The 27,822-nt window shown below is 50.5% G+C and overlaps 1 protein-coding gene and 1 pseudogene across 4 annotated transcripts; both read right to left on the reverse strand.

Annotated features, from left to right (window-relative positions):
• Positions 1 to 4,199: 4,199 nt before the first annotated feature.
• SLC44A2 (solute carrier family 44 member 2 (CTL2 blood group)) lies at positions 4,200 to 27,173 on the reverse strand. 4 transcript variants are annotated; one of them, XM_039873197.1, is made up of 22 exons: positions 27,015 to 27,173; positions 14,740 to 14,788; positions 13,599 to 13,672; positions 13,382 to 13,466; positions 12,811 to 12,895; positions 12,515 to 12,625; positions 12,377 to 12,437; positions 12,164 to 12,287; positions 11,966 to 12,049; positions 11,765 to 11,877; positions 10,303 to 10,434; positions 10,107 to 10,206; positions 9,937 to 10,029; positions 9,682 to 9,769; positions 8,896 to 9,158; positions 8,716 to 8,810; positions 7,987 to 8,090; positions 7,808 to 7,881; positions 7,649 to 7,719; positions 7,433 to 7,521; positions 6,223 to 6,307; positions 4,200 to 5,379 (listed from the first exon to the last, which is right to left on the reverse strand). In XM_039873197.1, the coding sequence occupies exons 1-22, from the start codon at positions 27,043 to 27,045 to the stop codon at positions 5,273 to 5,275; spliced, it is 2,118 nt and encodes a 705-aa protein (XP_039729131.1). In that variant the 5' UTR covers positions 27,046 to 27,173; the 3' UTR covers positions 4,200 to 5,272. The 4 variants fall into 4 exon arrangements, with proteins under 4 accessions (XP_039729131.1, XP_039729130.1, XP_039729128.1 ...); XM_039873196.1 differs by lacking the exon at positions 27,015 to 27,173 and adding an exon at positions 15,214 to 15,329; XM_039873194.1 differs by lacking the exons at positions 4,200 to 5,379; positions 27,015 to 27,173 and adding exons at positions 5,443 to 5,783; positions 15,214 to 15,329.
• LOC120610937 (uncharacterized) lies at positions 24,161 to 24,279 on the reverse strand (annotated as a pseudogene).
• Positions 27,174 to 27,822: the final 649 nt, after the last annotated feature.

Genomic DNA, 27,822 nt, shown 5'->3' on the forward strand with positions numbered 1-27,822 from the left:
AATGTCTGGGTCGGAGATGACATTTCTCTAAAATAGGCCAGAGGAGGCAGCTCTGGGATTTGCTACTCATGTGCTACCTACATCATGTTCCTTGTGTGAAAGGGCACTCGATGTGTACTTTCACACCTTAATCAAGTCATTTATTCAAGCACCCTCTGACCTCAGGGCCTTTGCACTGGCTATTCTCTGTGCCCAGAAACACCATTCTCTCCATATTCAAAGCTTCTTCTTTGTCTCAGCTTTCTGCTCAAGTGTCAAGTCCTCAGAGAGACCTGCCTGCCCTGACCACCATTTCTTAAAGAGCACTATCCAACTACCCTTCTTTATTTTTCTTCAAAGTGTTTATCACCATCCATTATCTATTGTTATTATCTGTCTTCCTTGCTAGATGGTAAAACTCTGAGACCAGGGAACAACATTTTTGTTCACTCCAATATACTATGTGAAGTTCCTGGCTTAGACTACTTGAAACGGCAAGTGAGTGAGTGCATGGGTCACCCGTCACACATGCCCCGCCACTGCACCCAAGTCAGTCCAGCCTCACAGATAGATGAACCAAATGGGAACTCCCAATTTAATCCACTTTAGAAAAATAAGGTATACATAATCGTAAGTGTACACCTTGGCAAATATTTTTATAGTATGCATCTGTGTAAGCACCACCGCAATCAAGATAAGGAACATTGTCCCCACATCAGGAAGTTCCCTTCTGCTCTTCCTAGCCAATTCTTGTCCCTCTTCTTACATCACCGGGATTAGCTTTACCTATTTTAGAATGTTGCAGAATTGGAAACATACAGCATGGCCTTCTTTGTGTCTATTAGTTGTCTAGGCCACTCTGAGTTTTCAGCCAGCCTGTAACTGGCCAGTGCATCTGTTCCTGCATGCCTCCTTCCAAAGTGAGAGATGGATCTGCACTTCTCAGAGTTGCAAACCACAGAAATGAATGCTAGCCAACCCAAGCAAAGAAGAGCAGAGTAAAGCCTGCTGGTAACTCACAGACCATCTGGAAGGGCAGGAGGAACTGGCCTTGAAGACTACCATGCAACCGGGAGCAGCTGCCAAGGACACAGAGAAAAACCCATTGCACGGCCCTGCCCTCATGGAACAGACTTAGAGTAGGAGGCAGGTGATAATAAGCAAAGTACATAATATGACTCATAGTGGTGGGTGAAATGGGTGAAAATAATGCAGGGGAATAGGTGTGTGCAGGGCTGGGGCAGGTGCAATTTTAAGTCAGGCAGTGCACAGGAAAGTCCATACGGGGAGCTGAGGGATGGAGGGCCAGTAGATTGCTAGGAGAAGCACCTTCCAGACAGAGGGAACAGCCAGTGAAAAGTCCCCAGGGTTGAGTGTGCTTGTGGAAGGAGCAGTGAGGAGGTTCTAGAGACCGGAATGGGGCAAGAGAAGGAGGATAGAAGGAAGGGACATTCCGGAAAAGGCAGGTAGTTCCTAGAAAGCCTTGTGGACCTGCATGCAGATGGTGGCTGTCACCCTGAGTGAAATGAAAGCTGTAGGAGGCTTTGAGACAGTGGCGGGGAGGGTAGGACCCACACTGCATCAGTCCCTTGCGAACACCCTCCAGTCCATGCTGCTCTCCGTCAACCCCAGCTAAATCCAACTCTCTGCCTCGCCTGGCACCTGGGTGAGTTTGGTGGGTAAAAGAAAGGAAAAAAAAAAACCCACAACCTCCCTAACATTCCTTGTTTATGTGGTGCTCTCCCATGTGACTAGACGATTTTTCGTACCCTCTTTCTTCTCACAGACTTCCAACATCTCCACACACTCCATTCTCGGTTGATGACCTTCCTCATTTCACGAGGAAACTCACTCGTGTCCATATACTTCTGCCACCACAGCCGCCAGCACTTGTGCCCACATTCCCTGCCTTCTACTTAGACTGAGCCTCAGATGCTCCTGTCTGGCTCTCTCTTACATCTACTTTTTCTCCTTCTCTCCCCAGGGCTCAGACCTCGCCTCTCTCTTTACTCACTCCCCAGGTGATCTCGGCCAGCCACATGGCTTCAGAGACCATCAAATCACTGAGCATTCCTGACTGCATGCCTCCAGCCTGGAATTCTCCCCTGAAGTCCAGGCACACACATCCAACCGTCTGTGTGACAGCTTCCCTTGGAGATGTTGCATTCAGTGGGTCCTGTAGAGGACAGATACTGGCCTATTCAGATCCATCTGGATCTGCTTTATTGTTTTGTTTTTGTTTTTTGTTTTTTGCAGCATTGCCAGGGTTTTGCATGCTTCTGCATGCTGCAACTCTCCAAGCACCGCCCTGGACTCTGGACCACGTTGCCGATGCACATTTGCTACACATTCAGAGAATCGGAAGTGCCTGGGAGCTTAAATGTTTCTTTGGGACCACCTTCAGTCAAGAACTTACCAGTGTAGAACATCTTGGATATATAACTCATCCTACAGAGATCCCTGCAAGATCAGGTGCCCTCTCAGGCCTCTGCTTGAGCTTACTGCCTTGCAGCCTTGCTTCCTCCTGTTTCTTTGGCTCCTCTCTTGCACATTCCACATATAATCAATCATGTCAGTTCCATCTTCAAATTTTAAAATCGGCATGCTTTTCATCACCTTCACCAAGACCACCTGAGTCTAGTCCACCATCAGTGAGCGCCTGGACTAGTGCAGTAGCCTCCTCATTAGTCTCAGTGCTTCTACTTTTGTGTCATACAGTTTTCGCACACAGCAGCCAGAGGGCTTTGAGCATGCATGAAAGACCAGGAACTTCAATGCTTCTGTATACTATAACAATCACTAACACTGTGCACTTCCCATGGGCCAGGCACTGTGCTAAACCCTTTACATTAATTCAGTTGTCCCATGCCTGTATATTGAGTGCCGGCTGTGTACCAGGCACTCTACCCAACCTTGGGATAAGGTGGTAAAGAAGAGGCAACACCTGGGTCCCCTTTGAGCTGACATTCTGGGTGGGGGGACTGACAGTAAATGAAAACACAAATAATTGCAGATAGTGACAAGCGCCGTGAAGAAAATAAACAGGGTGACATGGTCATAACCAAGAGAGGCCAACTTTAGATGAGAAGGAAAGGCTTCCTGGAGGAGGTGATCCCTGAGCTGAAAGTGGAAGGATAAAGAGCTAGCCAGGTAGAGAGCATTTCAGGCACAAGCCCGGGCCCAGGGGGGCTGGATGTCAGCAAGGGGGAGGTGAGTGGGTGGATAGGGAAGGGCCTTGTGGGCTGCAGCGAGGACTTTGGCTTGCACTGAGTAAGGTGGGAGCTACGGAGGGTTCTTGAGCAGAAAAGGACATGAACTCACTCAGTTGTTCGCAGGTGTCCTTCTGCACCTGTTGGGAGAACAGCGGAGGCTGGGGACATGATGGGAGGAGCTAGGGACGAGGAGGAGATACTCTCCTAGTTCCAGTGAGTGATAATGGAGGCTGGGAACTGAAGATATGGGGAGAAGTCAGGTTCAGGAGCAGTTTTGGAGGCGGGGCTAACAAGACCTGGGATAAGGAAAAGAACATCCTGGAAGGATCAAGGTGAATGAGGAAACCCAGAAAGCATCAGTACAGGGCATTGAGTGTGGGCCTTGGGGTCCAGGAGACCTGGCTTCAAATGCCTTCTTGGCTCCTTTCCTGCTGAGCAACATTTAGATGCATTGCTCAACCTCCCTGCCTTAATTAACAGGGAGAGTAATAGAAGTAGGGTATGGTATGCAGAAAGTAAGTACTCAAAAAAATGGTGGCTGTTTAAGAAAAAAATCCAGGGGCGGGCAATATAGGAGGGGAAAAGGCAGTTAAGGTGGTAGAGCAGTCAGCCCAGAGGAGTGACAGAGAACTGGCACCAGGGGGCAGCAGCGAGGCTCCAGGCAGCCTGGCAGGGGGCAGCTTTACAGGTCTGAAGCTCTAGAGCGGGCGAAACAGGCCTGGGGCCACGAGTTCAGGCCATGTGACCGAGGAGAGGGGGCGGGAGGTGAACAGGCCATGGCCACCTTCTGGAGTCTAGGAACCAGAATCTTATAAAGAGCATTTGTTCAGGAGAAACCTGAGCCGCTTGCATGGTGGAATTCAGGCAGAGACAGGGGACAGCACAGGGCTTACTGCCTGCCTCCACCAACCCTGGGGACAGTTGCCCCAGCTCAGAGTTCCAAAGCAGTCAAAGCTGAGGTTCCCCCTCCTGGCCTCTCGCTGCCCCCACAAGCACTCCAGACCCAGGCTCTGTACAATAGGCACTTTATTAGTAGTTGGAATGCAGTTACACGCAGGGGTGTGTGTACAGAATGGGTGGGAGGGCTGGCAATAGGCGTAGGACACAGACCTCAGGCAGGGATTTCTTCCTCCCTGGGATCCTGGAACTATGCTGATGATCAGACATGAAGTTGGGGGCCTTAGTGAAGGAGGAACTGGTAGACCAGGTCCCCCAAGTTTAACTAATTTGGCAAAAGGATCCTAAAGTCATGAGGTGACTGGGCAGGGGGCCTGGTGTGCCTGCGGCACCTGCCCCACATCCTTTCTCCTGAAATCATCCCTTGGGTGGATTCGGTTTCTTTTCTCTTACAGAGAGCTGTGTCAACAGGCAGAAGAAGGTGGGAAATTGAGCCTGGCTCCTCCAGCTAGCAGGCTTCCATGAGGCCGCTATTAGCAGTCCCCTCCCTCCTGCTCCCAGTGGCCTCCCGGGACAGTTTCACTCCTTCCTAACCCATCGACAGGGCCCAGTGCCACACCCCACCTGGGCATGCACTCCCACCCCAGCTATGCCAGGTAACTGAAGGCACTCCTCAGTGGCCCCATCTGAGCTGTTGAGACAGAAAAAAGCTAATAGACCCTTTAATGCATGTCCAAGTTAAAAAAATAATAAAGAAAGGCATGTGGCAGTCTGTGTGAGCCAGCTGTTCGGTCATGGAGAAGGGGCTCAGTCCTGGCTTGAGCAGACAAAAAACACCGTCATCACGCCATAAGAGGGAACAGGAAGCTTGAGGCAGCCCACAGAAGTTGGGCTCCATCGCATGCCAGACACAGCAAGGGCCCTCACAGAACTTCTCCCTATCCGGGCCAGTGAGGACTAGAGTGACACGCTGCACAGTCGTTGGGGCTGCCAAGAAAAGTCCAACTGCCCCTTGCCGCAGGGAGAAGATACCATAAATCCTCCAGGTCCCCAGAAACTGGTGGTAATTGGATGGGGGCAGCAGTGAGAGGACTTCTGGTCAGCTCTATGGGCTGGGGGGTTCTGCTCCAGCTGCTGAGCACCCAGTGAGAAACTTTCCTGGGAAGCAGGGCAAGGCAGGGCCTTCAGGACTCCACCAGCTTCTTGTTGGTCTTGTTCAAAAGCTTCTTGAGGTTGGAAGACATGAAGTAAGGCCTCTCAGCCGAGCCATCATTCCTCTCTAGGTCCTCCACTGCAGAGACAGACCCCAGAGCAGGTGGCATCAGGGGAGACCACAGGTAGGGGCCTCTGGGGACAGGGTGGGTGGGCAGGGACCACAGAGAAGCCTCAGAGGGTTAGGAAGCAAGACACACTGGGACTGGGGAGGGGCGGACTACAGTGGGTTCAAGAATGGGAGGCAAACACGCTCCCCACACTCCCAGGCAAGGGAGCCCCGCATGCACCCCCAGTCTACAGGGAGGAAACGAGGAGGCCTGCCCGGCCCCAAGCCGGCCTCCTTCCTTCTCTACTCCTCCTACTCCTCGACTTCCGCCCGCTTCCCCTCCTCCGCACTCCCCTTCAACAGGATGTCTCTCAGCTCAGGCGACATGAAGTAGGGTCGCTCCTGAGAGCCGTCATTCCTTTCCAGGTCCTCACCTGGGCTCCCCCCAGGAACCAGCATGGGGAAAATGAGGTGGTCAGGGAGGGAGGGGGAGAGGGAGGCAGGGTAGAACAGGGAAGCCAGCAGGCATGGAGGAGAGGAAAAGAGAGAAAAAAAAAACAGACAGATGGAGAGACCAGAGTTAGTGGCAGCCACTAATCCCCGCCCCAAAAAGCCGGAAACTCGGAAGCCGAGGGCCCAGGGGCAGAGCGTCCCAGTTGCAGCCTGGACCAGGGGACAATAGGACGGAGCAGCTCCGAGCATGGGGAGGAAGCCGAGAGGGCATGCAAGGGCCCTAGGATGAGGGACAGCCAGTCCCTGGGAAGCTGGGGGCACCAGGTAGGTGAATATGTAGCCCCATGGGAGGAAGATGTTTTGCCCAGAGTGGAGAAGGGAGTCAGGGCCCATCAAGAATCAGGGTGAGGGCTCACTCACAGAAACAGAGAAATAACGTGTCCACACACATGCCGTAGACGCTGAAGAAGCCATGGGCAATCAGGTAGGAGCCAACGATCACTGTCTGGGTAAGGGGACAGGAGCTGTTCCCACCTGGTCCCCTCACCAGGTCCCTCCCAGGCGGGGATTATGTCATCCTTCTGCTAATAAGCCTTATACTAACAACCCAACTCCTCATCCTGTGGGCAGGGCCCAACTGTCCACAGGACATTTCTTGCTCTCTTTAACCCCAGGGCCTTGGCACATGCTGTTGCCCTGATTTAGTATAGTTTATCATGCCTTCTTGTCGTTCTGCTTTAAGCTCAAACATCAAGTCCTCAGGTACCAGCTCCTCCAAGAAGCCGCCTCTGACATCTAGACTCTCTTTTATGCATTCCTAGTACTGAGCACCCCTCCTCTGAGACCTTCATCTGGCTGCATGTTTAGGGCATTACAGGTTTAATGCCTACGTCCCCACTAGACTGCGTCTGTCCCAACAATTGCTGTACCTCCAGCAATATAGTGACTCACAGGGCCTTGATAGGTATGTAAAATTGACCCTAGCAAGTGGACCTTAGAGAGATTAAAAAACTTGTCCAAAGTTACACATCCTAAAACTAGCAAAAAAGAGGACTAAGATAAAAATCTAGGTCATAGGGCTCCAAGGCCTGCCCTCAGATACGGTATTCCTTAAGGTGATGACTTAGCTCCTCCACCTTCTTCCCCCTTCACTCCCTCCACACCAGCCACAACACTGGTTTTCTCACTGCTCCTGGCATGGTTCTGCCTCAGGGCCTCTGTCCTTATTGTTCCCTCTACCTATATATTTCCTGCATCTCCTTCAGATCTTAGATCTGTCATCACTTCTGCAGTGAAGCCGCCTGGACTCTCAGACCTGCCCAAATCCTCTACCTCAGGCTCAAACAGTTCCCTAATTCTTCCCCGTGGCATGTACCAGTTTGCAAGCATGCATCCACCCATATCATTATTGATGAATGTCTATTTACCTCTAAACTATAAAGCTTCCAGAGAGAAGCCCTTACTCCCCCTGTTCCTGGTACACGGTAGGTGCTTTATAGATGTTTGTGGGCTGAATAAATAACCAATCCCCTACTTCTGGCCCCCACCCACATCTGTCCAGTCAAAGGAGGCCAGGTGAGCCCCAACGCCGCCTCCTCCCACCGCTTCCACCCACCCTCAAGGTCCATACCAGTATAGGAACCCAGTAATAATTGAGGGGCGGTGCTGTGTCTTGTACAATCCTAATACGGTGGGTGAAGAAGAAGAAAGCCAGGATCCCTGGAGAGGGAGAGAAAACCAAGATGGTGAGGGTTCTGGTTAAACGAGTAGTGCCCTCCAGAAGACCCCAACCATCACATAAGACATGGGACCCCACACCCCCACAAGCTGGGTGAGTGGCACTCACCCACACTACCCACAATCAGAAGTTTGCCCAACAGGAAGAGGAAGTCAGTAACTTTGTCCAGGACAGCCACTCTGCAGGGAAGGATAAGGAGCAGGTGTGAATGCTAGCTCAGGAGCCTGGGGAGGAGGGAGGCAGCGAGAGGATGGTGTTTTCCCTGACCTGATGATGTTTCTCATGAGCAGGAAGAAGGCATTCCTGGCTGAGGTGCAGAAGTTGGTGCCATAGATGGCGATCTGGAGCGGGGTAGGAGGGGAGGATCAGGCCCCCTGGATAGGAATGAGGGTTCTTCCCACCCAGCAGGAACTGGCAGGTTGATTCTGGGTCCGAGGCCTACTCACCATGATGTAGGCATTCCTGTTGAGGAATTTGATGAACTTCTCCAGGCACCAGAAGCAGCATTTGAGACAGGTCATGAGAAACTTGGCAAACTTGTTGTCCGCAGCTGGGAGAGAATGGAGGAATGTGGAGATAAGGGGAGATTGCCCTCTTCCTCATTATGTACACTTGCCACAGAGCAGGACTCCAGGAGCCCACTTTCTCAAAGAGACAGGGAGACTTCTTGATCAGGACCCTAGGGGGTGTGCCCCAATGAGAGACCCAATCTTGGAAGTTCTTCAGCCCAGCCTCCAAGACAGGAACCAATCACAACCCATACTGCTGCTCTGGCCCCGCCTTCCAGGCAGAAGCCAATCCTTGCAGACTCCTTGGCCCCAGCCCATAGGACACCCAATCCCAGCTCCACAGACCCTGTTACAAAGAACAGTCTTATACACCCCGCCTAACCTGTGCAAACAAATCTCAGCCCAACCCTCTCTTCAGGAACCAATGGCAGCCTCAGCCTATTGGCCCCGCCCCCTCAGAGTGAGAATGCCACCCAGTGGGGTCTCAGTAGCTCTTCCACTGCAGGAACCAACCACCCAAGCCCTTCAGCACCCTTACTCCCCTGCACCATTGGTAGGAAACCAATCACTTTCCTACCACCTTAGCCCAAACAAGAACCAGTCATGATCTGCCTCTCGGCCCCGCCTCCCAATTTAAGGCCAAAGCCAACAGCCAGCAGGCCTCACCTTTCAGGCGCTGATCCAAGTACTCCAGCATCACTCGGATGATCTGCACAATGGCCAGGATGAGGGCACCAAAGGCCAGAGAGCCTGTGTGGTACCTGAGGGCCAAAGGCACGGTCAGTGGCTGGGCCTGGACTCCTTCACCCCATCTTTCCCTGACCCCCAGCCCACCCAGGGTCCCACCTGAGTGCCCTGCTGAAGGCAGAGAAGAGAGGGAAGGCAGGCAGGTCATCTGGTTTGTGCAGGGACCAGTAGTAGGAGGCGAAGGCCCCAGCTAGCGTGACCTGGCCCAGAGCCAGGACGAAGTTGGCCAGCCAGAAGAACATGAAGGCATTGAAGATCTGCAGGCCCAGCAGGGCCCGGTGGTAGCCTGACTCACCACCGTAGAAGGCGAACTGGCAGTGGGCACCAGGGCACAGGCGGGATTCATTGGAAGAGGAGAAGGTCTGGCGGGGGGATGCAGAGACCAGTCACAACACAGGGGCCTGGGGTTCAGAGTGGGCTCTGGGCATCGGGTCTGGGTTAGCTATACCACAGGGTGGGACAGGAGTCATGGGGATCAGAGTTAAGTCAAGGGGTTCTAGAAGTAAGACCAGGGGTCATGGACTCAATGGGTGTCAGTGAGGCAAGATAGGCTAGGGGGTCAGGGTGGGGTCATATATCAGTGAGTGGCAGAGATCAGTATGAGGACCACAGGGGTCAGGATAGGGGCTTGTGGAAGGCAAGGAAGGGGTTCCAGACACAAGAACTGGAAGTTTACTGGGTTTGGGACAGAAAATAAAGTCAAGGTGAAAAAGGTGGGTGGTCCAGTTCTTGGGGAGGTGGGGTGCCAAGTTGGATCCATGCCCCCCACATCCAGCACATGAGAGAGAGCAGGACCCAAATTTGGTTGAATGGTCCCCAAGTATGACGAAAGATTTCAGATCCTCTATGGGCTCCTGATAGCTGCCCACCACCTCTGATACCCACCTCAGGGTTGCAGGTTTTCCCAGCAACTGGGCAGTCAGTGGCATCATCAAAGATCTTATAAATGGCTTCATTGGAAGTAGACAGGAAACTGGAGACTCGTTAAGGAACCTGAGATCTGAGATTAAACACCCCAGGGGCTTGTGAGAAAGGATCCCTTTTCCCATCAGGCTCTTTCTCCAAGCCACAGGTCACTTCCAGGTAAGTCTGGTCCTTAGCCATTCCTGGGGCCAGGGATTGGGGTCTGACAGTGGATACACAGCAGTGCTGGCCCAGTAGGCGATGCAAAGGCACAGCAGGAAGAAGGTGACCAGTGGGTACAGCATGGAGCACATCACGTATCCCACGGCCCTGGGGAGGAATAGAGACATGGGCATCAGGGCCCAAGCAGCCCTGATACCATCCCAGCCTGAGGCCCTGTCACTCACCTGCTGGCTTCTTTGATAAGCGCAATGGCAATGAGAATTCTCTTCCGTAGAAAGATTAGCAGCAAGATGATAATAACCTCGATAATGCTCAGAATTATCACTGCGGGGGCAGAGAGTGTCTGAGTCTGTCAGCTGTCCGGGCTCCCCACTCCTTCCCAGGCCTCACTTGGGGCAGGAGTGGGGAGCTGGGACTCACTGAAGGCCATCCAGGTCTGTCGCAAGTGCAGGTACACACGAAGGTCTGTCTGAAAGCCGAGGTCCACCAGGGAGACGTCGGAGCCGGCCTCACCTCGCAGTCGGGCATACTCCATGTAACAGTGAAATATTCCTGCACGGGGGAATTGCCACGCTCGCTACAACTGACCTCAGCCTACCGACTGCTTCCTCAACTTTGCAAAGCAGGTATAACCACCCCGATTTAACAGAAGCAAAAACAGGCTGGCTACCATTGCTTGCTCCTCCCTCAGGGCTTTTGCACTTGCTGATCTCACTGCCTGATATATTCTCTCCCCAACTAGAGCCTTTACATCCTCCAGTCGCTGCTGAAAAGTTACTATCTCATGAGACCTCCCAGAAACCCTTCCCCTCTTTAGAATTTTACCCTCTCACGCTCCAGCTTCTTATCCCTCTTCTCTGCTTTGACATCCTCGAGGGTTTTCTAGTTTCTTATCTATCTCCCTCATATCCCCAAGAACATAAGCTGCACGGGAGCAAGAATTCATCCTTTTATTCATCACTCTAAGCCCAAGACCTAGAAAACTGCCCAGGACACAGTAGGCACTCAAACATGTTTGGTGAATGAACGAATGAATAGATGTCAGTACGCTGTGTGGCCTGAGGCTTTCCTCTGATCTTGCCACCCTATAATAATGATTCATGGGTTGGGAGGGAGGACATGGGTGTTAACGTCCACTAGGGTAGCATTAGGGATTTTCAGCATTCCCCTTAGCTCTTTGCAAAAGAAAATTGTAAAATACAAGAAAAGTAAAAAAAAAAGCCTAGTCACCTAAACTGCCAGCATCCAGCTAGAAACTACTATTAACATGAATATTTTAATATCTGGGTCCTGAGACTGGGTTACATATCAGGCATGTTTCCTCCTGGAAAGTTTAAATGAATAATCAGAATATAAAGCACTGGGTTTTGTGCGTGGCCTCTGGGTTCTATAGGCCTCGGCTCTTCAGGGCCCGCTTCCATCACCTGCACACACTACCTTCTCAGTAAACCTACTAACTAATAAATACTAACCATCCCCTTTTTATAGAAGAAATTGATGCACAGGGAAGTTGAGTCATTTTGCCAAGGTCACAGAGTGAGGAGTTGGCAGAAACAGCATTTGAAACTCCAGCTTTCTGGGGCCAGAGCATGCATCCTTAGCCACTGTGCTAGGTAGTTTACTTGCGTGTGCCTTTCAGTGTCGATGACATATAGATTCAGGCCCCGGTCAGGAAGACTATGGTTTAACCCATCCCCAAGTAATGACCATTGATTGTTTCCCAGTGTCTGCTGTCATAAACAACACTGAAATGAACATCTTCACAAATATGCCAAGTAAAAGATAGAGGACATCTGATGGCTCAGAAGATTCCTGCTGGGCCACTGAATGGGTATTTTGCAGACTCTGGGGAGGGGATGGCGCAAGGAAAGGGAAGACTTACCATAGCCCAGCACCAGAATCACCATGACAATCATCACCCAGACCATAATGCCAGCCAGGAAGCGGAGCAACACGATGAACAGGAGGCTCATCACCATGGCGATGACCAGGCCTCTGGGGGACAAAATGGGAGCATGAGCAGGCCCCACCCTCTTACCCAGACTGCCCAGCCCAGGGAGGGCCACCGTCCCTCCCAACTTACATGACAATCCAGTACCAAGAGACTGTGTAATCTTCAAATATCCGCATGGCCAGCTGCCGTGCCTCCAGGACCCCGTTGGCTTTCCTGAAGTAAGGTAGTCAAGGGTAGTCAGACCCCCGCTCTGATCAGCCAGCCCCAGGGGACACCCTGTCCCACCCAGGAAAGCAGAACGCCAGTATGGTGGGCTGTGATCCTCACTTGGCACCCTCCACCAGCTCCGTGATGTTTTTCCGAGCGCCGTGCCCATCCTCATAGGTCGTCTCATTGCCCACCATGAGGACCCCCTTGTGGGCGTGGATGGCTGGGAAGCATCGCCGGGCCACTGCATGGAGCAAGGGATGGGACAGCAGTCAAGTTGACCCCCTGAAACCTTCCCACTCTCCACCAAAGCTCATGAGACCCTAGACTCACAGAGTGTGCTGGGAGTGAGGACAGCAGGGCAGTCGCCATCCCGAAGCACCTCAGCCACACCCTGCCGAGAGAGGTGGGGAGGGGGGTTCATCTCCCAGGCCAACGCCCTCCACCTGGCCCTGCCTGGGCTCCCCTCACCTTGTTGTTCTGGAAGCCAGGCACGCAGAACTGCTTGTAATACTCAAAGTCCTGGGATCTGTGAGCATTCAGGTAGGTGAGGTATCGGTCAGGGCACTTCTCCACGCAGATCTTGAGGGGGCGGGAAGCAGGGTTGGGTGGGATCAGACACCCAATCCCCACACAGAACAGAAGTTCCATCTCCCGTTCACCAGGGAAAAAAGAAAAAGCTGGGAGAGGAGCCATCACTACGGGAGGAAAAGGACTCGGTGATAGGAATCGGGGATAGAGTAGGGCACAGGGAGGGGACAAGTTACCTGGGGGGTGGGACACTGGAATTCCAGCAGGACCAGGGGGCTGGCACATTTCACAATGTTGAAATAAAACAGGTAGGGTTTGTTCCTGGGGTGGGGAGAGGGAGATGGAAACTGTCAAGATTCTTCAACTACCCTATACAAAATATCTTAATGAAAACAACAACAATAATTAACAATAACTGCTGTAGCAACTCTATGCGAGGTGCTAGTCTAAGCTCTGCATGTATAAGCTCATCAAACCATAACAACAGCCCTCTGAGGGTGGGATTGTTATGCTCCCCATTTTAGAGTTGAGGAAAGTAAAGCCCAGCAAGGTTGAGACACTGGCCCTAGATCACACAACCAAGGCATGATGCAGGCCTCACTTTTACAAGTGAGATAAAAGAACTCCTTCTTAATGAGACTCTTAATGTCTCATTCCATGCTGTGTCCACAGAGCCTAGAACAGCAGCTGGGGATGGTGGGAGTTTCATACATACTTGTTGACTGGACTAATGAATGGACGTAGGTGGGGGAAGCCCTCCTGCGCACTGCTCCGCAGACCCACCAGGCCCCAAGGAGCTGGACTTACGCATTTTTCGTGCCTTTCTGTCCACAGAACTCGCCTCGGCTATCGGTAGGGTAGATCACCTTTCGAGGGTCCCCGTGGGTCCAAGCTGTGGAGGGATCCAGGGACACTGAGGCGCTAGCCACTCCCTAGCACCAGTCCCACTCCTGCCCCCAAGGCTGTGGCTCACTATCTTGCACTGGAACTTGGAACCGCAAGTCCTGTCCCCTCCTCCACTCACCTATGATCCCCACAGCCACGTAGCCCACAATGGCCAGGAGGAGGAACACACAACAAATGATGTCTGTGCAGCCCCTGGAGAGCAAAGGACAGTGTCAGGGTGGGAGCCTTGGTGTCCTGGGTATCATAATCCATTGTACCCTGCTCACATACATCCATGTGTTATTTGGACACTTGTCCCTGAGTGAAAGTACACATGCATTTTAAATTTTAGTACCTAATGCTACACTGTTTTCAAAGCAGTTCACAGCCATGTCCAGCTCTCTTTTGATTGCAAGCGCCCATTTCCCCACATTTTTACCAGCATCACATATTTTTTAAACTATTTTTATAAGATTAAATATGAATTAAATAATTAAAGCCATATGAGAATGTATACAATAAAGAAATAAATCTCTCCCTCACATATTCCTGCCCATAAGTAACCTCTGTTAATGATTTCTTGTGAGTCCTTTGGGTACAAATGTTTAAAAAAAATTTTTAACTCAAGCGTTATATGAAACACCACTGTTCTGTATCTTGCTTTTTTTTGCTTAATATATTGAGGGATCCATGTCATACTCAGGACTTGTACATTTTAATGGCTGTGTAATATTATAATTCAAAGATCCACTGTAATTTAGCAAACTAATTCTAAAGGATGGACGGACATTCAGATGGTTGGATTTTTGCCATTTTTAAAAAGACAGCTATTTCATACATTTTTGTCCATGTGTGCAAAGTTTATGGAGAATTTTTTACCAATAATTTTAATCTTTGGAACAAAAACTGCAATAATTGGTTTCAGAGCAGAACATGTATTAATCTATTTAATCTTTACTAATCTGTGATGGGAAATTCTATTTGGTTATTGTTTTAAATTACATTCCTTTATTTTCTAGTAAGTTTGAGCATTTTCCTATAACTTCATTGTCTATAGTATTTCTTGTTCTAGAAATTATGTTCCAGTCTTTTCCCTGAACTAAAAAGAAAAAAAACATTTGTAAGGACTCTTTGTATATTAAAGAAATTAGTCTTTTTATCATCAAATTGCAAATATTTATCACCAGTTCGTTGGAGAACTAATGGGGGAGTATGAAGAAATGGGTGGGGCGGTGTTAGCAGAGACATCCCCGCCACACACAGGAACTCAGAGCACTTACCTGTTGTAAATGGGTCCTTTGAAGGTGGGGTCGTACTTCTGTGGAGTTCCTGAAAATCAGCAAGTTTGAGTTGGGTGGGCCAAGAAGGGATTGGGAGACCCCCTCTCCCAGATGGGCGCCCCTAGGGGTATCTTTGGCGCCAGAAGTAAATTTCAGAGACTGCGGATTTTCTGCCTCCCCCAACCTCCAGACGAGCAGCCCCCGCAGCGCAAGCCAGGGCTGGGGTAGGGGTTGTAGCAGCTGGAGCTGGAGGCCACCCTCTGTGGAGGGGGCTGGAGTGGGAGCCACCTGGGAGCCAGGTGGAGAAGAGAGGGTCCAAGGTGGGACCCCATAGGAGGGCAATTCCGAGGCAGGCCTTTCGGGTGAGGGGTGCTGGCAAGTGACGTGCAGGGGGCTACAGGCGGAGATCGGTATTTCCGCTGCACCCACCCAGCCCCCGTGGCCATGCCCGGGTGCGCGAGGGGAGCTGCCTACCGTGCTTCCCGTAGTAATGTTGCCGCTCGCCCCCCATCCCTGTGGGCGCCCGGCCCCGAAGTCTGGCTGTGCGGGCGTCCCGAGGGAAGGACGGATGGACTGACTGGCGGCGGTTCCTCCCAGCAAAGAGCCGGGCGGGGCAACCCAAACCGGTCTGACCAGCCCCAGCCGAGCCGCGGCGGGGGAACGGGACCGAGGGAGGGAGGGAGGAGAGGCCGGGCGGGGCGGCAGCTGCTCCCGCCACTCACCCGCCCGCCGGATTTAGCCCTCTCCGCCCCCTGCCCAGCCCCCACCCACGGAACGCACTGCCTTCGCGCCCGCGCTTGGCCCGCTCCCTCCACGCCGGGGGCCACACCGCCTAGCACGCTTCCCAGCCCCGAAAGGGCGCCTGATATCGCCCCATTCTCTAAGTAGGGAAACTGAGGGACAGGGAGAGCAATTTCTAGCGGGGCGCCGCAAAACCGGCAGACGGCTGACCCAAACACCCAACTGTGGAGTATTCAAGCTTAAAAATTCTCAAACCGATGGATGTTTTTTATTTTGAGCTGCATTTTTAAAAAATTAAATGCCAACAGTTAAACATTAGGAGAGCCTGTATAAAAATCCACATGGCCAGCCTCTTGAAAACTGGCAAACTGGGGCTGGCAGCGCCACTGGCGCCACATCCCTGCCTGGCACTGCCCCCAGCAGGTTCTTTTGTGGCCCCCAAGGCCACACACCTGAGCTTATCACCCCTGCACCCTCTCACAATTGTAAATCCTGAAGCTATTGTTTTGTAGAAGTATTTATTGAGTGCCTCCTGGGAGCAGGCCCTGAGACGGGCACCAGGTACAGTAACAAATCAGAGACCCAATCTGATGGGTCTGTCCTCCTGGAGCCGACATCCTACTGCGTGGCCCTGGATTCCAATGTTCCTTCTGCCCCACTGAGCCAGAAGACACTTACTTAGGCCAGTGCCTTGCCTTCCCAGAGCCTGTTTCCTTAACTGTGAAATGGGGCTAAAGCATAAAACCAAAACCGGTCAAAGACCAGGCATGGGATGCCAGGAGGTATACAGTTGGTGTGGGGTTTACAGTTGAAATGCACAATATGGTAATATTGTTCAGTGTAGGAGTGTTCAACCAATGTAGGGATATATAGTAGGTACAAGGGTACCGCCATCATGGGGCACAGTCAGTGTGGAGTCATATAGCAGACATGGAGGTAGACAATTGCCATGAGGGTGTTTGCAGTGTGGGATATACAGTAGGAGTGGAGGTATACAGCTGGTGGGAGGTATACAGCACACACGAAGTTGCATAGCCAACGTGGGGGTATACAATCAGTAGAGGGTGCAGAGTCAGCTGGCTGTACCCCCCATACCGATCATCCGCCCCCATGTAAACTGTAATATACTCCTTTAATTTCACTGTATCTCCCAGCAGCCATTGGGGCCAGTTGTATACAGTATAGTTAACTGCATACATCTGGCATGGGGGTATGGTCAGTGGGAATATATATTTATTGTGGGGCATACAGTTAGCATGGAATTATACAGTGTGGTCAAATACAGTTGGTACTCAATAATTACAGCTGCTGCCTCAGAGCCAAGCAACATCCCCTACCCTCCACCCCCATACCTCTCTGATCACCCCACCTGACCCTGGCCCACAGGCTTCAGCAAACAGGCGAGGCCTGAGGGCCCAAGCCATGCCCTTGAATGACCAGGCCTCCCAAAGAAATCTTGCGGTTCCTAAGTCCCTGCCAGCTGAAAGGCCAGCTAGGCCCACCCCACCCATTCTGAGCAGTGCCCAGGCCACAGCTTCTTCTCTTCCCAGATACACTAGGTCCCTTGGGGATACTCCTGCAGGCTTAGGACTTCAACGGCTGGCCAGGTCCGTCCTGATGATTCCCAAATGTCAGTCCCTGGGGAGGGACTGGCCCCCTGAGCTGCATGCCCCTGTGACACCTGCCTCCCAGTGCCCCACATGGGGTTTTCATGAGCATCTCACACTCAGCACTGCCAGCCGAGTCCCTCCCTGATTGTCCCCCAACCTGCCTTAACTCAGAAATGGCAGCTCCATTGTCCAGAGCGCTCAGGCCAGAAACCTGGGACGCCTCTCTGCTCAACATCAGCCCTGCATTCAGAATCTACCCAGAAACCAGCCGTTCCTCACCCTTGTGACATCTCCTGCCTGGACCAGTGCAGGTGTCTCCACCCTGGTCTCCCAGGCCACATCCTTACCCCACACTGTCTGTTCCTTCCACTGTGGCCAGAGGAGCCTGTCAACACCTGAGTCAGGGTACGTCTCTCCTCTGCCCAGAACCTTCCATGGCTCCTACCTCACTCAGAGGAGAAGCCCAACTCTTCACCATGGCCCACAGGCCAGGCCTGCTCTGCCCTCTCCCCTCACCGCCCTCATCTCCTCCCTCTCTCCCCTTCGCTCATTCCAGCCCAGACTCACTGGCCTCCTGGTTACACGAAAAACTCCCCAGGCATGGTCTCGTCTCAGGACCTGTGCACTTGCTTCCTCTGCCTAGAAAGTTCTCTCCCAAGATATCCACGTGGCTCCTCCTCTTTCAGGCCCCTGCTCAAACAACACCTCCCAGGAGAGGCTTTCTCCCACCATTCTAAAATGGTCCCCTCCGAGGTCCCATCACCTTATTTCGTTCCATATCACCACCTGTCGACAGTCACACATTTCCACATTGATGATTGTCTGCCCACATATCCACAGGCAGGGATTTATATGTTTTGAAAGTGGCTGTGTCCCCAGTGCCTGGCATAGAACAAGCACTCAAGAAAAGTTTGTTAAGTGAATAACCGTAATGTATAATCCATGTCTATACAATTGACCCCTGAACAACACAGGTTTGAACTGCGCGGGTCCAGTGATACGCAGATATTTCTCGATAAATATGTACAGCACTGTAAATGTATTTTCTCTTCCTTGTGATTTTCTTTAACACTTTTTTCCAGCTTACTTTGTTGAAGAATACAGCATATAATATACATAACATACAAAACATGTGTTATTTGACTGCTTGTTATTGGTAAGGCTTCCTGTCAACAGTAGTCTATTAGAAAAGTTTTTGGGGGAGTCAAAAGTTATACACAGATTTTAAACTGCAGAGAGGCTCAGCACCTCTAACCCCCATGTGGTTTAAGGGTTAACTGTGAAGCTAAGATTAAAAATTAAAATGCAGCTTAGAGTTTTCCAGGTGTGCACATTTAAAAAATAATTTGTGAATTATATACATAAAAGAATTTAATACGTGACAAATGTGGAATTTCTACTTGGCAGGGAAAGGACAAATCGGTCGGGAGGCGTGGCTGTGCATTTGGAAGAAAATTAAGTTAATTCCATCCCCCTCTATACATAGCAAAACAATTCCACATGGATTAGTCATGCAAATATATAAAAACTCAAAACGATTACAAGCATGAAGGGGAAACACAAGAGCATATTTCTACCATCTGAGAGGTGAGACCTGTAAGGCGGGAGGAGAGATAAGGGAGAGCTGAAAGTTTTTTGTGTCAGCTGAATAGGAGCCAGACGGGCAAAGTGGGAGCAGCCACATAATGGCTGGTGCTAACAGAGGACCTTTCAGACACTGGCTCCCTGCTCTTCACCACACTAGAGGTCTTGTCATCAACCCATTTTACAGCAGAGGAAACCAAGGCTCAAGGAAGGAAAGCAGCTAGCCCAGTCACCTAGCAACACGTAGTGGTCCCTACTCCAGGTTTGGTGAGTGAGTGGGAACCTCTAAGGGTGTTTGAGCAGGAGCATGACCAGGCATGTGTGGGAAGGTCACAGATGGATGGCTCTCAGAAAAATGGCTGCCTATGGGACAGCTGAGCTACGTCCTTGCTGTGTAAACTTGAGTTATTCCTCTGTAGGATGGAACTAAAGATGCAGACAGGGGCACCTGGCATAGGCTTGACTCGGGGCCTGGCCTAGTGGGGGCTCAGGAAATACACGCAGGAATGTTGGTACTGACATCTGATGGGTTCCACTAGTTCTCACTACCATTAGTGGGTGGGGATGGAGGGAGGAGCGAGGTGAATACTGATGTTTTCCGATAATGAGACTGATCCAAACTCTGCAGTATGAGAACTTGCTGAATCTTTGTAACAATGCTGCAAGGTAATAAGAAAATTACAAATGCCCCAATGCCTCCATTTACTGAGCTGTTTGCCATGTGGCGGGCACACTTCTAAAACGTTACACAGATGAACTCAGTTTATCCTTATAATGACTTTGTGAGGCTGATCCTATCATTATACCCCCATTTGACAGATGCTGAAACTGGGCCTCAGAGAGAAATAATGTGCAGGTACCCACAAAGATGGTGAGCAGCAGAGCCGAGTTAGCATCTGTATGAGTTTCCTGTGACTGCTGTAACAAGTCCCCACAAACTTGGTGGCTTAAAACAATACAAATCGATTATCTTCAGGCTCTAGAGGTCAGACGTCCAAAGTGCATCATGCCAGGCTAAAACAAAGGTGTAGGCAGGGCTGCATTCCTTCTGTAGATCCTTTCCCCCTGCCTATCCCGGCTTCTAGAAAGTGCCCTTTTTCCTTGGCTCATGGCCTCTTCCTTCATCCTCAAAACTGGCATTCCCATAAAGCCCACATCTGTGTCCACTGTCACTGCCTCCTTCTCTGGCTCCTCCTAGCCTCTCTCTTTCCTTAATAAGGGCCATTGTCCTTGGCCCACCGAGATAATCCAGGATAATCTCCCCATCTCAAAATCCTTAATTTATTCCCTTCTCCGAATTCCCCTTTGCCCTTTTGCCATGTAATGTAACACAGTCACAGGTTCCAGAAATTAGGATGAGGACATCTTTGGGGAAGGGGAACCATTATTTTGCCTAACGCCTAAAGTGTTTTTACCAACTGGGACAAATGCCACCAGTGAGTCAAACCCACCCACTGGCTTGTTTTCATATGACCTAAAGCCATAAGTGGTCTTCACATTTTTAAATGGCTGCAAAACATCAAAAGAGGAAGACTATTTTGTCACGTGAAAATTATGTGGAATTCAAATGTCAGTGGCCATCAATCAAGTTTTCGTGGTACACTGCCATGCTTGTTTTCAAACTTCTAGTGGTTTTCACACTACAATGGCAGGCTTGAGCAGCAGCAATAGAGACTGTACATGGCCCACAAAGCTGAAAATTTTTATTCTCTGGCCTATTATGGAATTTGCTGCCTCCTGGTCTCTAGGCCATGAACCAAAAACACGTACTGAGCCCGAGTCTGCGCCAGCATGTTTCATGTGCTCTCCTTGTAACAAGCGGAACAATCATGTAACAATCATGTCATTCATTCCCCTGCAATACAGGTGGGGAAACCAACAAGCCTTTATCCTCTCCGGGCTGCCGTTTTCCTGTCTGGAGAATGGGACTAATACTTGCATTTGCTTCGTAGGTGTTGCCAGGACTCGATGCTCAAAAATCACTTAGTACAAGTCTCGGGTACAAGGCTTCAACAAACACTAACCAGGAGCGTGGTCTCGTTTGACAGAGAGGGCAAACTGAGCTGCTTGCTCAGACAGCATAGCTGGTAAGGGACGAAGCTGTGAATCAAAACCAGGCCCCTCTGGCTCCAACCCAGACCTTTTCTTTGACAGATACCTGAAGAGGTAGAGCTAAAGATTTGACAGTGGTTGGGGAGAAGGCGTAGGAAAGCTGGGCCATCGGCCAGGCTGTGGGCGGGGGTGGAGAGGCGGCTCTTGGGTCCTGGCTTTGCTAGCATGATAGCCAGCCTGCTTGGTACAGTGGGCATAGGAGATAAGGGAACTAACACAGGCTGCCTAGTCACAATGATGGTGCCAGGACATCAAGTGCCACCCAGCCCACACGGCTTCCGGATACTGGCCAAGTCTCCAAGGTCTGCAGCAGCTCAAGGTCTTAATCACCCAGCCAGGCTGGCTCGCCACCCCCAACCCCCTGCCTTCCCAGAATTATATGCCTAAGGAATGGGCATCCCAGCTGCCCAGATGAATCTTTTTGAAAAAAAAGTTTTGGGGACAGCATCTGGGTGGGAAAGCTGGAAGCAACTCTAATGGTCATAATGTGCCTACTGTGTGCCAGGCACCAACCAGACATTTACTTCTAGAAACTCATGTCATCCTAACAAAGCTCTGAAGGCAGATGGCCCAGTGTAGAAACTGAGGTACAGAAATGCTTCACGACTTGCCTAAATCACAGAGCCATCAGGAGCTGGGACTTGAACTCCGTTCCTGACACCATGCTCTTGAACTCTATGCCTGATGAAAAATTCTGATTAACTGAGCATCTACCATGGACCAAGCTCTGTGCTAAGTGCTAACCCCATTTTATGGATACAAAAACTGAGGCTCAGGTATATGAAAGGTATAGATAAGAAAGGTACAGAGATACAAAAGGTAAAGACGGTACAGAACAAAGAAGAATGGAGCTGGGACTGGAACTGAGCCAAGGGTTCTAGAATCTGGCTGAGAGTCCAAACTCTGTCATTAGCCTCGTTTTGTAAATGTGTTCATTTATTTAGCACCTTGATACGGGGTGATTCATGCCCCTCAACTAGTGCTATTGCCTCTGTCCTGATCTCTTGGTTTTTGCCATTGTAGGCCCCCAGAGGCCGGGGGGCACCTGTGAGCACCCGAGTCAGTCAGGTCCCTCCTCTGTTCAGAACACTCAGTGGTTCCCATCTCTCGCAGAATAAAAGTCCAAGTCCTCCCTATGGCCCACAAGGCTTTGTACATTCTGCCCCTAACCCCTTTCTGCCGTCACCTCTTCCCATTTTAACTCTTGATCTCTCCACTCCAGCCACAAAAGCTTCCTCACTGCTCTTCAAACACATCAGATATGATCCTACCCCAGGGCCTTTGCACTGGCTGCCCTCTTCCTGAAACAGGCTATGATGCTCCCTCTCTCTCCCTTGCTTCTCAGGTCACCTCAGGATGACCTTCTCTGATACCTCTATCTAAAATTTTAGGTCCTGCCTCCAGGCCCTCCAGACCACTCCCACCTGCTCTTTCCTGCTGTATTTTTCTCCAGAATCCTTCTTCTGACATTCTAAGAATTTTTCTCATTCATCGTAATTTCTTGTCTGGTTACCTTGGTTCCCTTTCTAGAATATCAGTTCCACAAGTGCAGTGTCTGCTGTGTCTCCAGCATCTAGAACAGAACCTGGCACATGGTGCCTGACAATGTTCGCTGAAGGAAGTTAGGAGTGAACCTGTTTATATTAAGTGAACAGTATGCTTATCAAGATGAAAAACTTACCCCAGAACAAGACTTCAGACTGAGAGAACTCATTCTCCCTCTAACCCCTGGCCCAGAGCCCTCACTTCTCTTCCTGGCGCAGTTCCTCTCATCCATTTCCCTTTCCTCCCTGAGACACTGTCTACAATTCACATATGTATGCAAACTTGTAGCTATTTATCCCCGTTTTGTTGCACATACCATTCCCGCTTTGCTATTTCGTAGACTAACATAATCGGACATTGTTTCCCCTTGCAGAGGTTAAACCTACTTCATCTTTTTACAAGGCAACATAGTATCCCACCCTGGAAACAGTAATTGTTCATTAAACCAGGGGAAGGAGCTTTAAAAAGATCCAGATGTCATATATATATATATATATATATATTATATATATATATACACATATACATATATATATATATATGGAGAGAGAGAGAGAGAGAGAGAGAGAGAGATTGAGAGGGAATGAATATACTAATAAGCTCTAGACTTCTTGGCTGTGTCACCTCTGGGATGAGGACAGCTGCCTGAGGGTTTGTGAAGGGTTCTTTCAGGTGGAAGGCTAAAATCTTCTCTGCAACTGAGGGCTTATTTTTAATTTTCAGTCCACACAGACAGAATATATTAATTTTGTTTATATAAGAGTTTTAAAATCACATTTCAAAATAACCCTCTCTTGGAGGATTGATGGGACAAGAGCATAAGAGAACTTTCTGGGGGTGATAGGAAGATTCCTACCAGAGGTCTGCAATTCTTTTTGTCGAGGGCCAGATATTAAAGATTTTAAGCTTTGTGGTTCACATATCATCTGTTTATATTCTTTTCTTTTTTTTTTTTTTTAACGACCATTTACTGACATAAGAGCCATTCTTAGTCCACTGGCTTTACAAAAACAGGCCAAAGTCCAACAATGTGAATATATTTAAGACTATTTAATCTACACTTAAAGACAGTTAAGATGATAAATTTTGTGTTGTTTTTTTATCACAAAAATAAAATAATAATAATAATAATAATAGTGATAGTAATAAGAAAAATAATAATAATACTGATAGGCCCTCCTTGGGCCTGAGGGCTTCTGGTATGCTGGCAATATTTTTTTTTCCTAAGCTGGGTGTGAAAACTGGAGCCTTGTAAAATTAGGATCTGAACCCTTTCTGCTTCAGTAAAAAGTTTAAAATATTCCCCTTGATTGGTTAAATATAAGATGGTCCATGCGCGAATGCACTACTTGATGCAACTGTCAAAAAACACTGGGGGAGCTTTCCAGGCACTTACGTGAGGTCATCTCCAACGCATAGTAAGAAAAGGGAAAAAAAGCAATATGTAAAACGAAAACCTACCATTCAACAATATTTGTTGAGCATCTACTATGTGCCAGCCTCTGTCGATACACCTTCAAACCAACAGACATGAATTCCTGCCTCATGAAGCTAGCACTCTAGGAATTTGCTGACAGTTTTGTAAAAGAACAACAACAACAACAACAACAAAAAAGCCACAAAATACAGAATATGTAAATCTTGCATGTGTAGTCTAAGGCCTAGAAAGGAAAACACAGCATGTTTTAATTCTGACGCACTCCAAGGGAGTGTGATGCAGGGAGAGGAAATAAGGAGACTTTTTTTTTAGGCGAGGCAACCCTTGGTTGACCTCTCAGACTGCAAGGACCTTGTCATCTTACGATCCCTTATTTTATTGTATTTTTTTACACCTACAGCACCTGGTCTCCCTACGTGGTCTCCCATCCAAATACTAACCAGGCCCCACCCTGCTCAGCTTCCGAGCTCAGACAGGATCGGGCTTGTTCAAGGTAGCATGGCCCTAGACAAGGAGACTTTTCAAGATAAAACTGTAAAGTCTTTTGTATCTTTTGTGTTCTGAAGCATGTAAATGTATCGTACATTATCTCTCTTTTTAAAAGTTGCAATTAAGAGCTAAATACCCTCTCCTAACAATATGTCTTCTAAATTAGATGCCAGGCCTCCACTGCTGGCCGAGTTGAATTCTCTGGTGAATTGGGCCATGGGATGTTTTTTTAACAAGCACCATTACTTTTTTCCAAACCCCACCCCCACCAGAGTCCATTGTTTTAGGTTCTAGTATCTTATTCCATGCTGCTCATGCCAAGTGTGGGCGGGGTGGGAAGGACAGCAGTGCCCACTGCTGACATTCGTTGGGGCCAGGAGCCATTTTCCCATTTTCCTTGGCGCCAATGCCTTCCTCTAGACGCAGTGTCTGCTAAAGGAGCTTCCTGCCCTGCCCAGGCCGGCCCGAGTCTACGTTCTGACAGAGGACTGCTTCTCTATCGGCTCACGGAAAATCCATGTCCCCAGTGTCGCCAGCCCCAGAGGACTCCTGAGCACACAGAGCTTGCCAGGAAATGGGTGAAATGCTCCCCCACCACGCCCGGCCCTGCAGATGAGGATACAAAGTTTCAGAGAAGTCATCAGTTGTTCAGGGCCACAGAGCTCATGTTAGAGCCAAGATTTGAGCCTGTGTCTGCCTGATGTCACCCCGTAAATTCATGGAAGGCACTGCAAGGATATGTAAGCTATTCTTGCATGCTGTTCTCAAAGGAAAGGTCCCCATTATCTCGCAGGGTTTTCACTGGGAAGCCTGAGGGTCCCAGGTTTTTGGTTCTGATGCGAATGGACTATTTACAAGCAAAGTGAGACCTGCCCCACTTCTAGGAGTCAAGCCATCTCATCCTGGAGGAAATGAGGGCCTGGCTGCAAGATCCAACCAACTGAAGCCTCCACCTCGGGGCTCCTCTGGGCCTCATAGAGAGAAATAATTAAGCAACTGTGTGGTTTGTTCACTGTTCTCTCTGCCTGAAACACTTCTCTCAATTTTCCCATGGCCATTGGCTCAACCTCCAGTCCTCGGTCACCTAAAATAGTCCCAGATGATCTTCCCTACATACATGGTGTTCTGTCCTTTGCTTCACAGCACTTACAACAACCTAAAATTACATATTTATTCCCTTGTCCACTCCCTGCGGTCAAAGATTCTGCTTTGTTCACTGTTGTGTTCTCGGTGTTTAGACCCTGTCTGTGAGATGCTCAATAAATACTTGTTGATGGAATGTGCTCCATCAGGGTGTGCTGGGCACAGAGGTCCCCTGTCTTGGGTGTGAGGCTGGCAGGGGGCCTAGGAAGGTTTGCTCAAGCCCATTCATGACTGGCTCCCTTTGGCCAAATTCAAGGATGGGTGAATCACGTCATTGTCCATTCTGTCCCTCATCTCTACCACAGCCGAGCCTCAGAAGACCAGAGTTCTCTCAGGTGCTGCCCGCAGGCAGGCAGAGCCTGGCCTGGACCCAAGACTAAAAATTTCAGATCAGAGACAGCTGGCCACACCCAAGGGACACACAGCATGGGCAGCCACAGGGTCTGGGGCTTAAGCCAAAACCAAGAACAAGGGGGCCCCTAGAGAGACTGGCAGCTTCAAGTGGGGAGGGGAGTGGCTGGGTAGTGGCCAGGTCCCCTTAGCCCACCCCACCCTGGCCTCCCTCTCCGCAGGGCTGGGCAGGGAGGGACCCAGCCTCCCTCATCTGTCTCTGCAGACTCCTGAGGCCACAGTCTTCAGTGGGGAAGGAGGGGAGGGAGGCACAGCTCTAGCAGGTTTGTTTTTATTTTTGAGCGGTTTCCGGCCCCCTCCCCAAGACCATTCTGTCTCACAGTTTCCAGGAAGTCCCAGGCACACGAGGAGGTGTGAAAGGATACTTTGGCCCCAGGGCAATGTCTGGTGGGATGTGTGCCCAGGACCCAAAATGGGGAAGAGAAAGGAGAAACTGAGGACTGTACTCCTTCCCCCCCTCCCGTGGGAACTGGGGAAGGAACCCGCAGTAGAGTGTGGGTGAGAAGGGGCCTCATCTCGACACCATTCCCTGGACCCTGGGGCGAAGTCGCCCTCAGGTTCGCAGGAGGGTGTCCAGTTGCCCCGATTCAGCAAAAAAGGCCGCGGGCACCCCAACCACTTGCACGGGGTAAAGGAAAGTTTCCCAATTGTTTCCGACTTCCTTCCTGCCCCGCGCCGGCGGCGTCCTGGTTTCCGCCTTTCCCAGGCGTCGGGCGGGACCCGATGGGCTCCTGCCCTTGCATTCGGTCTGCTCAGTCTTGCCTCAGTTTCCCCAACTGGCCGAAGCCCCGGGACGGCTACTTTCCAGGAGATGTGGGCAGGGGGGAGAAGTAGACCAAGGGGACTGGAAGAAGAGGGGGACTGGAGGAGGTTGGGGCCTTCCTTTCCCTTTTCGGGGCCCGGGTCGCCGTGCATCCCTTCCCCCGCCTGGCATCTGAGCTACCCAGATAACGGGACCTCCCCGGGCGGAGCATGCGCCATGCGTCCCGGCCCATCAGCGGGAGGGAGCGCAGGGGACCAGGGAGACGCAGGGCGACCTGGCGGTTAGAAGGGGAGTGGGCTCAGTGCAGAGAGGGATATAGGCCCGGGAAGCAGAAGGGGGTCCCAGCTGCAATGCAGGTGTTTAAGATCTCAGACGTCCCCCTCCCCCAAGGGTCCCCTCAATTCAGCATAGGCGGCCGCAGGCCAGAGGCGGCTCCTACCGTAGGCTCCGTCCTTCCGCTCGTCCTCCATGGCCAAGGCGGTCCGGCAAGGGAGTTCAAACCAGCGCGACCCCAGCCCGGGCGGGCGGGAGGCTCGGCGGGCTGCAGCGCCCCGCCCCGGGCCGGGCCCAGCCTGCCGGGCCAGCCCCGCGTGCCCTCTCCAATGGGAGCCCCGCGCGGGCAGAGGCGGGGCCCGGGGCGGGGTCAGGCTCAAGAAGGGTGGGGCCTCAACCTTTGTTTTCCATCAGAGATAGTGAGAGAACCCTCTTAGTGTATTTGGTTCACAAGGAGCAGTCGTCATTCCTTCACCCATCCATCCATCCATCCGTCCATCCGCCCATTCCATCGTCGAATAGACAGTGAGCGTTTGCTGACTGTGTGCCAGTGAACAGACAGAATGATGCCATTTTTCACTAATCAGATTGGCAAGAATTTGAGTTTGGTTAACATCAAGCCAGGTGAGCAGATGCTGTGGGGCAGAATGTTCTCTGACAGAGAGATTAAATCCAAACCGTGTTCACCCTGTGCGATTTCTCTCTGCCACCGCAGGCATGTGTGCATGGGGCTTCTGTGCCAAAGGGTGTTACCTGCGGTTTTGATAGTTATTGTAAAAAATGGGAGAGATATACATGTCCACTAACAGAAGAATGCATACATCACCGTGATAGGGTCACAGGAGGAAAGAGCATACAGTGGATAAAAAGAATGAAGTCATCAAGGAAATGCAAATTTAAACAGTGAAATACCACTGCCTGCCTATCAGAATAGCTAAAACGAGAAAGACAGACAGTACCAAGTGCTGGTGAGG

This window comes from Pteropus medius, unplaced genomic scaffold (genome assembly GCF_902729225.1).
Source record: "Pteropus medius unplaced genomic scaffold, Ma_sr-lr_union100, whole genome shotgun sequence".
Classification (NCBI taxonomy): Eukaryota; Metazoa; Chordata; class Mammalia; order Chiroptera; family Pteropodidae; genus Pteropus; species Pteropus medius.